The 15,270-nt window shown below is 33.5% G+C and overlaps 1 protein-coding gene and 1 pseudogene across 1 annotated transcript; both read right to left on the reverse strand.

Annotated features, from left to right (window-relative positions):
* Positions 1-12,473: 12,473 nt before the first annotated feature.
* LOC125873666 (galactoside 2-alpha-L-fucosyltransferase-like) lies at positions 12,474-13,467 on the reverse strand (annotated as a pseudogene).
* Positions 13,468-13,567: 100 nt separating this feature from the next.
* LOC125872588 (proteinase inhibitor PSI-1.2-like) lies at positions 13,568-14,286 on the reverse strand. Its single transcript, XM_049553337.1, has 2 exons — positions 14,225-14,286; positions 13,568-13,846 (listed from the first exon to the last, which is right to left on the reverse strand). Exons 1-2 carry the CDS (start codon positions 14,268-14,270, stop codon positions 13,638-13,640), a joined length of 255 nt encoding a protein of 84 aa, XP_049409294.1. The 5' UTR covers positions 14,271-14,286; the 3' UTR covers positions 13,568-13,637.
* Between the last annotated feature and the right edge of the window lie 984 nt (positions 14,287-15,270).

Raw genomic sequence — 15,270 nt, forward strand, 5'->3', positions numbered from 1 at the left:
CAAGTTTGAAAACAAGTTTAAAGAATTTGTAAAAGACTTTTGAAAAGACTCTAGGAACTCTCTAGACTTGGCTCTTAACTTTCCTTGAATTTGAATTTATGAATTCAAGGTTATAATTCATGTTTATGGATGATATCATGATGTTTAGTCATACCTTAGAGTGTAGAAATCTACTGGAAAACATAGGTATGTTTCAAGGGAACTCAAACGGAAAGAAGTGGGAAAGGGTAGGGGACCTGGCGACCCTGGAGTACTGAGTGGCGTCGGACGCCAGACCCAAAACTACAGAACCTGGGTTGGGGCACTCTGAGTGGCGCGGCGCCCCAGAGCCCAAACTACAGAACCTGCTGTGGGGCGCTTTGAGTGGCACGACACCCCACCCCCCATCACCCAAATTTTTGATGAATTTCATTATTCGTTTTTTGACCCTAATTCATCTAGATTCGATTGGTTCCTCCCCCAATTACTTAGATTCGAATACCCAACCAAAGTATACAAGAATCCACTCAAGAGCAACCTCAAATCTCATGAAAATAATCCAAGAACTCCTCAACAACTCAACAATCAAGAACCCAATAGAAACTTCAACAAAATCCATCAAGATCTCAATTACTCTACTTTCAAGAACGTAAATACGCTATAAATCATTATTGGCACGTGGGTGAACGAACCCAACGCTATGTGATCTCACATAACCTCCTAGGGATTAACCCTTGGCGAAATCCAGAAGCGAAACTTCAAAAACGATAAACTTTCGCTTTTCTTCTCTTTTCTCCTCTATTTTCTTCTCTCAAAGCCCTAACGTAATTTTGTAAGGTGTAAACTGAATCAAATCAGTTTAGACCCTAATTAATTCACTAAAAATGAATTAACCCAATTGGGTATTGAAAAGACAAAAATACCCTTTTAAAATTCGGTTAACTTTCCTTATCTAGACAACCCAACTTCAAACGGGATTATCTCCCTTATACGAGCTCGAAAATTAGCAAACTTAGTGGCGTTGGAAACATAATTCAAAGACCTTTCATTTGATGTCTTATAGTACACTAACTCATCATGTACTGAGAGTTATGGTCGTTTGAAGTTGACCCAAAACTTATATTTAGCACAACTTGCCAAACATTCCAAATTTGATCTTTCCAAAAATGGTTTCTTTTTATTTCTAGTTTCTTTCTAAGGCAGGATGTTACAAGTTAGGTGCCCATAATATATCAAATGAAAAGTCTTTGTATTATCTTTCAAACGCCACTGAGTTTACTAAGTTTCAAATTCGGATGAGTGAGATATGCCCTTTTGAAGTCAGGGTGTCTAGTTATGGAAAGTTACCCAAAAATATGAGGGGTATTTTGGTCTTTTCCTTACCCAATCAGATTTAATTCATTTTTAGTAAGGTTTTAAGGGTCTAAACTGATTTGGTTCAGTTTTATAATCCTAATCTACGCTTAGGGTTTTAGAAAAGAGTTCAAGAAAAGAAAGGAGGAGAAAAGTCAAGGTTTTGTCAAGTTCTTGAAGTTTCGTTGTGGATATCGCCAAGGGTTTAATCCCTAAGAGGTATGTAAGCTTCCATAGTGTTGGGTTTATTCACTCACACGTCAATCGTGTTATTTTCAGCGAAGTTTCGTTCTTGAAGTTGAAGAATTTGAGTTCTTGAAAGTATTGTTTCCGTTCTTGAATTAGGATGGGTTTGATGAGTTCTTGAAATAAAAGTTAGTGAATTGAGGGTGGTTTGGAGTAGATTATCATGTACATTTGTTGAGTATTCGAATCTAAGAGATTGGGAAAGAAACCATTCTATTCTAGGCGAATTAGGATCGAAAAACGAGTAAGAAAAAGTCAGACAGAAAGAAAGTACCAGGTCCGCGTCGTGGACCTATTCCTCAAATGTGAAATTTTCCTCTCTGCGTCACGGAGAGAACACGGACACCACTGTTTCAAAAATTATTTTGACCAAATATTATAATTCATCTCCGCGTCACAGACTTGCTCCCGAGATAGTGTTTTTCAACTATTTCTCATTATTAACTATCTAAAACTCATTTAATCATCACGATATCCTTCATATTATCAATCATAACCTTAAATTCATAATTCAAATTCAAGGTAGAGTTAAGAGCCAAGTCTTGAGAGTTCTTTCGAGTCTTTTGAGAAAGTCCCTTTGAGTCTTTTGAGAAGTCTTCTACAATTTCTGATAACTTGTTTCAAGACTCGAGCAAGTGAGTATGATAATGATGAGAATGTATTCGTGAGTCTACATTATCATCATGAGATCTTTCATATCATGAATCATAACTCTTGAATTCATAATTAAAATTCAAGAGAGAGTTAAGAGTAGAGTTCAAGAAAGCGTTTGAGTTCAATTGTGAATCCTTTGAGATCAACTATTGATTTTGAGTTAAGTTTTGAGGAAGTAAGCATGAGAACGAGAAGAGTCGTATACATGAATTCCATATTGTTATTTAGATCCTCGAGTAGAGTCGTTCATGCCCATAAATTCCACATGAACTTCATAAGTTGAGTATCTTTGAGAGGAGTAGTATCTTCAAGTCCTAAGTCTTGAGTATTGAGTTCTTAATCCTTTTGAGATTTTATTCCTTATCATGGGACTATTATATGTTACCCATGAAGGTCCTTGAGTTGAGTTGTTCATGCCCATAATTCTGTATGAACCCTATGAGTTGAGCATTCTTGAGATGAAGTAGTATCATAAAGTCCTTAAGTTGAGTTGTTCATGCCCATAATTTCGCATGAACCCTATGAGTTGAGCATTCTTGAGATGAAGTAGTATCATAAAGTCCTTGAGTTGAGTTGTTCATGCCCATAATTCCACATGAACCCTCTAAGTTGAGCATTCTTGAAATGAGTAGTATCATTGAAGTTCTTGAGTTGTTGAGTTCCGAGTATTGAGTTCTATGTATGGTTATTGAAAATCTTGGATTGAGTCGTTCACATCCATAATTCGGTATGAACCCTATTTTAAGAAGTCTTTTGCAAACCTTTTTAAATTTGTTTTAAAACTTGAGTATATGAGTTTGAGGAAGAGTAGAACTGAGTTTATTTTCTTTAAAATGATATATGGGAAGTAAGTAATCTCAAGAGTAAATGTTTTTACATTTAAGCATAGACGAAACTCTGATTTCCAAAAGAGTTTTCATTAGCAATTTAGAGTACCATCTCTTTTAAGAGAAATATTTTTGAGTAATAATCTCAAACCACATAAAGAGTTATGTTTTTAAAAACATATGAGCTAGTATATTTTGAGAGTAGTATTGAGCACCGATATGAGGGAGAGTTCAGATAACTCACAGCCCCCATAAACCATGTAGCAAACGTGGGTAAAAAGGGTCATACTTTTAGATGATTCCTTAATGCTTTTTAGCATAGACTAGTGGATCCACTTAGTAGTAGGTTCAATACCCTGGTAAAGTATAGGATGGCGTTGGCAGCATGAGGCAAAACGATGTATCATCACATAGCTCATTGTGATGGTTGTCGGTTATAGAATCTCTCACACAGTTATATTGTATTTGTATATACAATCTGAGTAAATGTTGTCTTTTTCCATACATTAAGTTGCTATCTACTTTTTTAAAAGCTTTTCATATATTGCATAATTTATTGTTGCTTTATCCAGAGTTGAGTAACTAGAATTGAGTATCTTATTATTGAGTTTAGCCTTATTTCAGAGAGTCGAGTATCTTATTATTTAGTTGAGCCTTATTTCACTGTTTTTAATATCTTATCATTGAGTTGAGCCCTATTTTCTCTGAGTTGAGTTGACCTATGTTTCTTTGAGTCAAGCTGAGTTGAGTGAGTTGGGAAGAGGTAAGTTTGTTTCTTTTCCATTACTTCAAGCTTATGTTTATGCTTTAAAATTTCCCTTACATGCTCGTACATTCTATGTACTGAGCCATTTGTCCTGCATCGGTTCATGATGTAGATACAGGTATTCAGGGATCATCAACAGGCGTTTCGTTGAGGTCATGGGATGTTCCAGTCAGCTTTGGTGAGCCTTATTATATTCTGTAGGACTTCACCTTTATCTTACACTTAGTAGTTTTTAGATGTCGTGGGTCTTGTCCTGATATCCTTCTGTAATAGTAGAGGCTTCATAGATAAACAAAGTTGAGGAGTTTCTGTATTTACTTTTATTTTGTGTATTGTACTGACCTTTAAAGGTTGAGTATTTGAGTTTATTGAATTTAATTCAGTTTTAAGCTTTTGTATGCTTAAGTTAATCTTCCGCTTCTAGTCAGCTAGGATGAGGGTTTGTTTGGGGACTTGCAATGGTTCTCGAGTGCCGGCCACGTCCAGAGTATAGGCTCGGGTCTTGAAAAACTTGGTATCGGGGCCAAGTTCAAGTGCCCTAGGGTGTCTATCAAGTCATGTCAATTAGGATCTTATTTATGGGTGTGAGGGCCCCACTTCTATAAATGAGGGACTACAGACATTCAAGAAAAGTTTTCCTTCTTTCATACTCTTAATCGTGCAATAGAGCTACGTCATAGAGATTTATTCATACTCGTGCATTTTCAGATTCATTCGACTACCTCTCATATTAAAGGTGGTTGAAAAGTATAGTCAAAAATCTTTATGGATGAGTTATTCTTATCAAGAGTCTTGAGGAAGTCATGAGACTTCAGAGGGGCTTGAGAGAAGTACATGAATGAGTTAAGTGTTGAATTTCGAAAGAATGCACCCATTTTTATATGAATCGTGTGTTTGAGATAAAAATGGGTTGTACTCTGTTTCTTAAGCCTTTTTTCAGTTGAGATCCTTATGAGGAAGTATGTTTAGAGCTTGAGTAATATTTTCACTGTAAAAAGTAACATGAGTTACGAGATTATGAGCATTAGTAGTGAAAGAGCCCAGAGTTAGTATGCAGAGGTTTAGTAATTCAAGAAAGGGAGAAGGTGTTTGACAAGCTATGTTACCATAGTCATGCACCTAGTAAGTTGCTAATGAAGATTTTTACTTTATGAGTAGAATAAGGAATAATAATGTTGTAGAAAGTTCTTGATAGAAGGAAGAGGAATAGTTACTAGTCAAGATAAGTTAAAGTTTATTGTTAACCAGAATAGAGTTAATGTCGATGTGTCATCGTGTTAGAGGATACTAAGTACATGTGTTGAATAATAAGAGAACATAGTATTCATAAAGTGATAGATCTAAGCTAGGTTTATGATTAGTTTGAGAGGGTCATGATGTTCAGAAGGTTATAGAACTGATCAAGTAATGAGGTATAATATAGTAGGCGAGCAATCATATAGATATTCGGGTTTAGTAATAAACATTAATCTTGAATTTGAGATGAGTGTTATGACCAAAAGAATGGCAACATGAGGGTGATGATGCTAGTCTTGAGATTTGATCTGGTAAATTTGACATAAGAGTAGGTGATGAATTAAGATGTTAGCTGCAATAAATATGAGTGGTACAAGTGAGAGACCCTAGCCTTTAGATAAGGGCAGTGAAGTGTGGCTAACTCACAAGAGTAACTAGAGCATTAAGAGGTGTATCGAAATGGTATGTAATCAGACGAGGTTCTAATTAAGTTTATCATTTTCCATGTGTGCCTAGATAGCATAATTGAGCTTTCTATGTGGAATAGGTCCATAGCCTTCAAGTGTTAGCTTTAGACCTAAGGGGGAGATGATAAGACGAGAAATCAAGTTAAGTGTTTGAGAGTAACATAGTAATGAGTTCCAAGGAGTATGGGAGATATCTTTTCAGAGATCTTTTTAGTAGTGGCGTGATGTTAGAAGGAGAAGGTTAATGATCTTATCGTGATAGTGATGGTGTGATAATTCTACATAAGGTTATAAATGAGGAGAAAGAGGAGGATGAGGTTTTACTATGAGAAATAGTTAAATGAGAACCCTTAGTTGGTTCCGAAGGAGTTGGTTAGTAGGAGTCCATGGAGTTGTTAGAGTACTAAGCTAGAATGTGGTGTTGTTAAACATTAAGTGGTTCTTTATATGAGCCCAATGTGGTGGTAAAGAGTAATAGTCTTGGGATGAGATTCCCTATAAAGAAGTATAGAAATCGAACATTAGGATTTGGGCTAATCTTGAATATAGTAAGGGCATACCATTAGGCTCAGACCTTATTAAGAGTAACCCCATTTCATACTCAATCCAGCCGTCATTCGAGAAAGAACGATCCCAAGGGGGAGATGTTGTAACACCCCGAATTTTTTTTGAGCTAAGACTTGAATCATCCTTTGTAGTGAGTAATTTTTTATCAAGCAGTTCAAATTTTTTCTACATGTTAAGGTCACTAGATGTAGCACCTTGAGTTCCAAGAAGAACTAAAGAGAAAATCATTCAAGTCATTCCTAAGTTCCTTTAAGTTTTGGGTCAACTTGTACATGATGATTTAGGTGGCCCATAAGATATCAAATGAAAGGAATTTGGATTATCTTCCCAACACCACTGAGTTTGCTAAGTTTTGAGTTTGGATGAGTGAGATATGCTCTTTTGAAGTTAGATTGTCCAGTTATGGAAAGTTACCCAAAAATATGAGGGGTATTTTGGTCTTTTCCTTATCCAATTAGCTTTAATTCATTTTTGGTAAAGTTTTATGGGTATAAACTGATTTGGTTCAGTTTAATAATCCTAATCTACTCTTAGGGTTTTAGAAAAGAGTTCAAGAAGAGAAAAGAGGAGAAAAGTTAAGGTTTCGTTGTGGATTTTGCCAAGGGTTTGATCCCTAAGAGGAATGCAAGCTTCCATAGTGTTGGATTTGTTCACCCACATGTCAATCATGTTATTTTCAGTGAAGTTTCGTTCTTAACATTGAAGAATTTGAGTTCTTGAAAGTATTGTTTCCGTTCTTGAATTAGGATGGGTTTGAGGAGTTCTTGAGATAAAAGTTAATGAATTGAGGGTGGTTTGGAGTATATTATCATGTACATAAGTTGAGTATTTTAATCTAAGTGATTGGGAAAGAAACCATTCGATTCTAGACGAATTAGGGTCGAAAAACAAGTAAGAAAAAGTCGAACAGAAACAAAGTACCAGGTCCGCATCGCGGACCTGTTCCTCAAATATGAAATTATCCTCTCCGCGTTGCGGAGTGAATGCGGGCTCCACTGTTTCAAAAATTATTTCGTCCAAATATTAAAATTCATCTACGCGTTGCGGACTTGCTCCCCAGATGGTATTTTTCAACCGTTTCTCATTATTAACTATCTAAAACTGATTTAATCATCACGATATTGTTCCTATCATCAATCATAACCTAAATTTATAATTCAAATTCAAGGTAGTGTTAAGATCCAAGTCTTGAGAGTTCTTTCGAGTCTTTTGAGAAAGTCTCTTTGAGTCTTTTGAGGAGTCTTCTTCAATTTCTAGTAACTTGTTTCAAGACTCGAGTAACTGAGTATGAGAATGTATTCATGAGTCTACAATATCATCACGCAATCTTTCATATCATGAATCATAACTCTTGAATTCATAATTCAAATTCAAGATAGAGTTAAGCGTAGAGTTCAAGAAAGCTTTTGAGTTCAATTGTGAATCCTTTGAGATCAACTATCGATTTTGAGTTATGTTTTGAGGAAGTAAGTATGAGAATGAGAAGAGTCGTATACATGAATTCCATATTGTTATTTAGACCCTTGAGTCGAATTGTTCATGCCCATAAATTCCGCATGAACTTCATAAGTTGAGTATCTTTGGATGAGTAGTATCTTCAAGTTCTAATTCTTGAGTATTGAGTTCCTAATCCTTTTGAGATTTAATTCCTAATCACGGGACTATTTTATGTTACCCATGAAGGTCCTTGAGTTAAGTTATTCATGACCATAATTCCGCATGAACCCTATGAGTTGAGAATTCTTGAGATGAAGTAGTATCATAAAGTCCTTGAGTTGAGTTGTTCATGCCCATAATTCCACAAGAACCCTATGATTTGAGCATTCTTTAGATGAAGTAGTATCATAAAGTCCTTGAGTTGAGTTGTTCATGCCCATAATTCCACATGAACCATCTGAGTTGAGCATTCTTGAAATGAGTAGTATCATTGAATTTCTTAAGTTCTTGAGTTGTTGAGTTCCGAATATTGAGTTCTATGTATGATTATTGAAAACCTTGAATTGAGTCGTTTACATCCATAATTCGGCATGCATGAACCCTATTTTAAGAAGTCTTTTGCAAACCTTTTTAAATTTGTTTTACGACTTGAGCATATGAGTTTGAGGAAGAGTAGAGTTGAGTTCATTTTCTTTATAAATGATATTTGGGAACTAAGTAATCTCAAGAGTAAATGTTTTTTTATTTAAGCATAGAGGAAACACCGATTTTCAAAAGAGTTCTCACGAGCAGTTCAGAGTACCATCTCTTTTAAGAGCAAGATTTTTGAGTAATACTATCAAATCACAGAAAAAGTCATATTTTTAAAAACCTATGAGCTAGTATATTTTGGGAGTAGTATTGAGCACCGATATGGGGGAGAGTTCAGATAACTCACAACCCCTATAAACCATGTAGCCAACGTGGATAGAAAAAGTCATACTTTTTAGGTGATTCCTTAGTGCTTTTTAGCATAGACTAGTGGATCCACTTAGTAGTAGTTTTTATACCCCAACAAAGTATAAGACGACCCTGACAGCGTAAGGCAAGACGTTGTATCATCACATAACTCATAGTGATGGTTGTCGATTAAAGAATCTCCCACAGAGTTATATTGTATTGTATATACAAACTGAGTTAATATTGTATTCTTCAATACATTAAGTTGTTATCTACTGTTTAAAAGCTTTTCATATATTGCATCTTTTATTGTTGCTTTATCCAGAGTTGTGTAACTAGAGTTTAGTATCTTATTATTGAGTTGAGCCTTAATTCACAGAGTCGAGTATCTTATTATTTAGTTGAGCCTTATTTCACTGTGTTGAATATCTTATCATTGAGTTGAGCCGTATTTTCTCTGAGTTGAGTTGAACTATGTTTCTTTGAGTTGAGTGGAGTTGAGTTGAGAAGTGGTAAGTATGTTTCTTTTTCATCACTTCAAGCTTATGTTTATGCTTTAGAATACCCCTTGCATGCTTGTACATTCCATGTACTGAGTCATTTGGCGTGCATCGTTTCATGATGCATATACATGTATTCAGGATCATCAACAAGCGTTTCGTTGAGGTCATGTGATGTTCCAGTCAGCTTGGTGAGCCTTCTTATATTTCGTAGGACTTCACCTTTATCTTACAGTTAGTAGTTTTGAGATGTCATGGGTCTTGTCCCAATATCCTTCTGTAATAGTAGAGGCTTCATAGATAGACAGTGTTGAGGAGTTTCTGTATTTACTTATATTTTGAGTATTGTACAAACCTTTAAAACAATTTAGTATATGAATTTATTGAATTTAATTCAGTTTTAAGCTTTTGTATGCTTAAGTTAGTCTTCCGCTTGTAGTAAGCCGGGATGAGTGTTTGCTTGGGAACCAACAATGATTCTCGAGTGCCATCCACGTCCAGAGTGTAGGCTCGGATCGTGACATTTCTTATATAGTATGAAATTTTATAGATCATGATATCTTATGTTGTGTATTTATGTAATTTTTCTATATATTTTTCTTAAAAAAAGAGAATTTTGATTCAAACTTTTATAACGTGAGAATTAAGCTTAATGATGTATGAATGTGTGTGATAACCATATTAGGCTCATAACAGTGCCAGGCGTGAATTGTTCTGCATTCTTCATTATCGTGTAAAAGTTTAGTTTAGTCAATCTTTAACCCCAATTATAGGCTTTGGGGTAGAGGTGATGAGATTCTTTCTCCGTTCTCCTATTTTAATAAGGGAAATTGTATAAAATAACAAACTATTAATTCAAATTAAATGTTATAACCACAGTTTGATTTAATTGTAACCCGTAGCAAACAGTTGTCATTCGCCTCTCTCTCCAGCTTTCTCGCTCGCCAGCCTCTCCCTCGTCTCTCTCACTTTATACAAACACAAATGTATAAAATGCGTTTATGTTTGTATAAAGTGAAATAAAACTGTATATACAAATACAAATACATATATTTTCGTCTTATGCACTTATAATTATACAAATACAGATCTTCTCATACCCCAATTCTCTTTTGTCTTTCTCTGTTTCTCGCTTTATACACACACATATTATACAAATTACAATGTATAATTTGTGTTGTATAAAGCGAGCGAGAGAGAGATTTGATATACAAACGCTTTATTTCGATTCAATTTTATACAAATTCAAATTTTATGGAGATATACAAACACAATCATTGATATATATATACATAGTAGTTACATATATATAATTATCTAACTGATATGCATATACAATTGCTGCGCTTTTATACAAATGAGAGGCCTGCCAGCGATTTTATGCAAATCTGCTCCTGCCAGCGATTTTATGCAAATCTGCTCCTGCCAGCGAGTTATACAATCTGATGCTCCATAGCAAAATAAAGTTTGTTATGGAGCGCAATTATGCAAACCATAGTAATAGCATACAAATATAATTTTTTATGTTTGCTAAACCTAGATAAAATCTACTCTTTTAATAATTGCCCTCCCTAAACCTAATGCGGTGGAGCTAATAATGTGGTTTCTATTTTAAATTGTTTTAAATTATATGTTGTGTTTCTCTCTTACACGTCTCTTAAGAAAATATTAATTAGATGTGGACTATTTTATTCTTAAATAGTATGAAATTTTATAAATTATGATATCTTAAATTGTGTATTTATGTAAATTTTCTATATATTTTTCATTAAAAAAAGAGAATTTTGGTTCAAACTTTTATAAGGTGAGAAGTAAGCCTAATGATGTATGAATATGTGTGATAACCTTATTAGGCCCATAACAGTGCCTGGCGTAAATTTTTCTTCATTCTTCATCGTCTTAAAGTTTAGTTTAGTCAATCTTTCACCCCAATTATATGTCGTGTTTCTATCTTATACGTCTCTTAAGAAAATATTAATTAGATTTGAACTATTTTATCCTTATTTATGTTTTAAGATACATTCTCTCTTCATTTAATATTTACTTTATATATATGTGTTTGTAATCATTTAAAATTTATTTAAAATAAATTTATAAAATGATTCAGAGATTATTAAATTCAAAATATATTAGTCCAGTAAATATTGTGAATTAATATAATTGAATTAATTATTTAAATCAATAAATATGAATTTAATTAAACTTCAATGGACAAATTACAGAAATACACACATTTTGTTTCACTTATTTCCATTATCCCCTATTACTTTTAAAAATCTCCAAAATTCCTTACTTCTTTAATGTACCCGAGCTACATATTAATGTATCCGAGCCAATATTTAATGTATCTATCTGAGCTATTTTTTAATGTATCTGAGCTACATGTTAATGTATCCGAACCAGTATTTAATGTATCTGAGCTACATATTATGTATCCAAGCTAGTTTTTAATGTATCTGAGCTACATATTAATGTATCTGAGATAATATTTAATGTATCCGAGCTACATATTAATGTATCCAAGCTTCAATTATTGTATCCGATTTTTTTAATTTTTAAAGGATTAATGTAATTAAAAACTTATTAGGGATAAATTGTAATTTCATATTAAAACTATGTGATTTATGTAATTTACCCAAATTCAATTTCATTGGACTAGTCCATTTATTTGGGCTATGACAAATGAGCCCAATTTGCTAAGCCCCATGTGATCTCATCCTAGAGACCTAGTTTGGTGTCACTTGTCAAATGACGTGGCATGCCAAGTCAAACAAAGAAACCAATAGAATCATGTTATGTGTCAAAATGACAAGTCACTTCGTAAAACCCAATATGTCATGCCACTTAAATTTGATTGGTTGAAGAGAAGTCTATTCTTATCACAACTCCTCTATTCAACAACTATAAATAGGGTCTCATAATTCAGATAAAAGAGACTAGAATTCTAACAAGAGAGCTTGTGGATCAAAAGCAGTAGATTTCTCTACAAGTTCAATAATTCAAGCATTCAAGTTCATGAACGATCAAGATTAAGACTACCAACTCCAAAACAAGCTTGAATCCCTTGAATTTAAGTAAAAGTCAAGATAAAGTTCAAGTTCATCGAAGATTCAAAAACAAGCTCCAAAGCCCTTGAATCCAAGATCAAGTTCAAGATTAAGCTCAAGAGCCCTTGAATTTATATCTGAAAAGACGAATTAGAGGAATCATAGAGATTGTGATATTCATATTCTAAAGTCAATAAAAATGATTATTGCATTATTTTCTAATCTTGATTATTGTTTTGCGGACTCGAATTTAATTGTCTACAGTGTCATCTCCCTATAACTGACGTGTTTGTAGTCTTCAAGAATAATAACTATTAAGAGAAAGCATTTTGTGACAGAGATAGTTATATATATATATATATATATATATATATAAACTAAGACTTCGAAACATAATTCACGCTAATAAACAATGACTAAGATCTATATGCCATGTTAAGCCATCTATTGTGATTTTACAAATACAACGACAAATGATATTCCTCCTGACTTGGCTGATAAAAGCTAACTATCTCTCCTGTCAGTACATTTTCTGGAACTCTTCTGAGTATCCAAGCCTTAGAGAAGTTATCAGTACGGGTATGGTCTTCCCCTGCTTCGTGGACTATAGCCTCACTGCCAGTTGATTTCTTGCAGCAGATTTTCCTTCATAGTACAATCGATGATTTGATCCACTACATACTTAAAAGGACTGTCACCTCTCTCCAAGACTGATCTAATTTGAATGCCTAAGTTTTCAAATAAGTTTGATACTACCTCTTTACAAGCCCCAATATAGAATTCAAAACAAATATCTACTAAGAAAATAGAAGATGGTTACTTTTTCCGGAAAAAGATTACTGATTTTTTGCTAAAATGATGGGATCAAGAATAGAGAAGGCACAAAATAAGTATTTGTCTTCATGACTAGCCAGGGGACGAAAAAAAAGGCAGGGGATTTTCTTGAGAAAACTTTGATTGTGGTCACAGAAAAATAATTTATCTTGATCAATCATAGTCATTAGAGTCGATGAATTGCTGATTATATCGTGCTTCACCATATAACCGTAGGCTGATCAAAGGTACTAAACTGATTGAACAAAGGGAAATCAACCAGGAAACATTTGAAAATTAAGGAAATCAGGATCAATGAGTAGGACTCGATTAGTAAGAAGAGCATATAGGAAAGCAGAAGCTTAAGTTAGCATTCTATTTCCTAAACCACTAAAGGAAATCCAGACCAAGTAATTACATTACAATCTGCTGATCCATTGTATTCACCAGACTTGATAAGCTCAACGGTCCTGTTGTATATTTCTGTATGAGGACCACATTGCTTATGAAGTGCCTCGTAGTCTCCTAATCTTGACATGAGATGAGGTAAGACGATGGCTTGTAAAGAAGTTTATGATATAAGGCGGATTTGTGTCTACTCAGACAAGATTTTTCATCAATTCCAGAAGGAGCAGTTTAACTGTGGCTGAAAATAGGATGATTATTGAAATCTTTAAAACCTTAGACAAAATAGCTATAGGATGCAAATATTATTACGAATCTCCAGAGTAAAATAACTCAGGTCTTATTACAAACGAATATGAATTTAATGATTACATTTTACTAAGTATATATATATATATATATTATTCAGGGGTTCCAGTACAAATTAACGATCCATCAGCGCGGAATAATTTACAGCCTTCATCTGCTGTGCAACAGTTGACACATACTTCAGTAATTTTCTCATCTCCTGAAGAGGGGCAAGTCATGTAAGCAACTTCATTGTCACAAACCTGGAGACACATCTTTTGAGCATTTCCATATTCCACCTCAATTCCCAACAGAAATATACCTATGAAAAACACCCAAATATTTGATCAACACAATAAGCAAGGTATCATTTTACATTTTTTTAGCTTGAAAGTTTGATGTGCAATAGAATACAGTCAGACCTTTCTATAACAATCATCCTCTAACCAAGGTTTTTTTCATGTTGGATGGCCACGTCATCAATTGTATTATATTAAAATATATGCAGCTTGTGTATGTGGAGGGTTGTAATTAGTTGCTACCAAAATTTAACAATAGGGTAAGGTGACCTATTTTGCTAAAATTTTCTTTGTATATCATAGATTTTTTATAACATTATTTTGCATCAATAAATATCAAGACAACAAACGTAACGTCATTGATTATAAAGAGATTTTACGGTATATAAAAAAAGCCTTACCAGACAATAGGAGGAGAGAAAGGATACCAACTTTGTAAAAGGCCATTGTATATTTCTTTGAATTTGCTTGCTTTAATTTGAGGATGTTATAATCTCTTAAGCTATTTATAGAGCAAATAAAAGATATAAAAATACAACTAGGAATAACTTTTATCATATCATAATGGACCAAATTGTGTTTTGTCAAAGTTAACTCAAATGCAGCCTTCACATTGGATTGTATATATGACCCAGCCAACTGTTTGAATATTTGGTATACCTTTGAAAAAAAATCTTATGCTTATCCCAAAGATTAATCCCATTCCCATCTGAATCAGATCCAAACTATTATTATAAAAAAAATAGATCTTATTTTATCCAAAAAAAAGTTTTATGTTTTTTCTATGTATTAATTGGTATAAAAAATAATTTTACAACTTAACTAATACAAATATAAAGTTCAGGAATGTTTGATTACTGTTAATTCACAATATAGTCACAAAATTCGTTCTACACAATGTTACGACGAACTTAATCCTTCTCCTTCTTGAAAAAAAGAAAGAGAAGGTTTTAGTGTTATAGTGTTTCAAAGTTATATTGATAGTATTTCTTTTGGTTCATTGGTATATTCTGGATTCTTTCATATTTTCACTTCAAGTTTGTGTCTTTATCTTAATTTTTATTTTTCTCTCTCTTTTAAATTTGTTGGGTTCTTGATTTTGCACTAAAATAGGTTCTTGATGATGCTTTGCCCTTCTAAAAAAAAAATATTTTGTTTGAGTAGGTGATAGAAATTGTATCATTTTGATCACTTTCCTTGCTAGTCAGTATTGAAAACAAAGCTAACATTTATATATTTTTCTATAACTAAATTTACTTGTTTGTATTGCAATTGTTTCTATAAATGAAAAACTAAAGTAATTATGACTAGCTAGCCTGTTTAGTCGGTGAATTAGAATATTCAAACCTTGTTAAATCTATATGATGTTTACTCCAAGAACATATTCTTTGACTATATTTGTAGAGAGAAAATATCTATTCAAGTAATAGTATTTATATATGATGGT

The sequence above is a fragment of the Solanum stenotomum genome, chromosome 8, assembly GCF_019186545.1.
Source record: "Solanum stenotomum isolate F172 chromosome 8, ASM1918654v1, whole genome shotgun sequence".
Classification (NCBI taxonomy): Eukaryota; Viridiplantae; Streptophyta; class Magnoliopsida; order Solanales; family Solanaceae; genus Solanum; species Solanum stenotomum.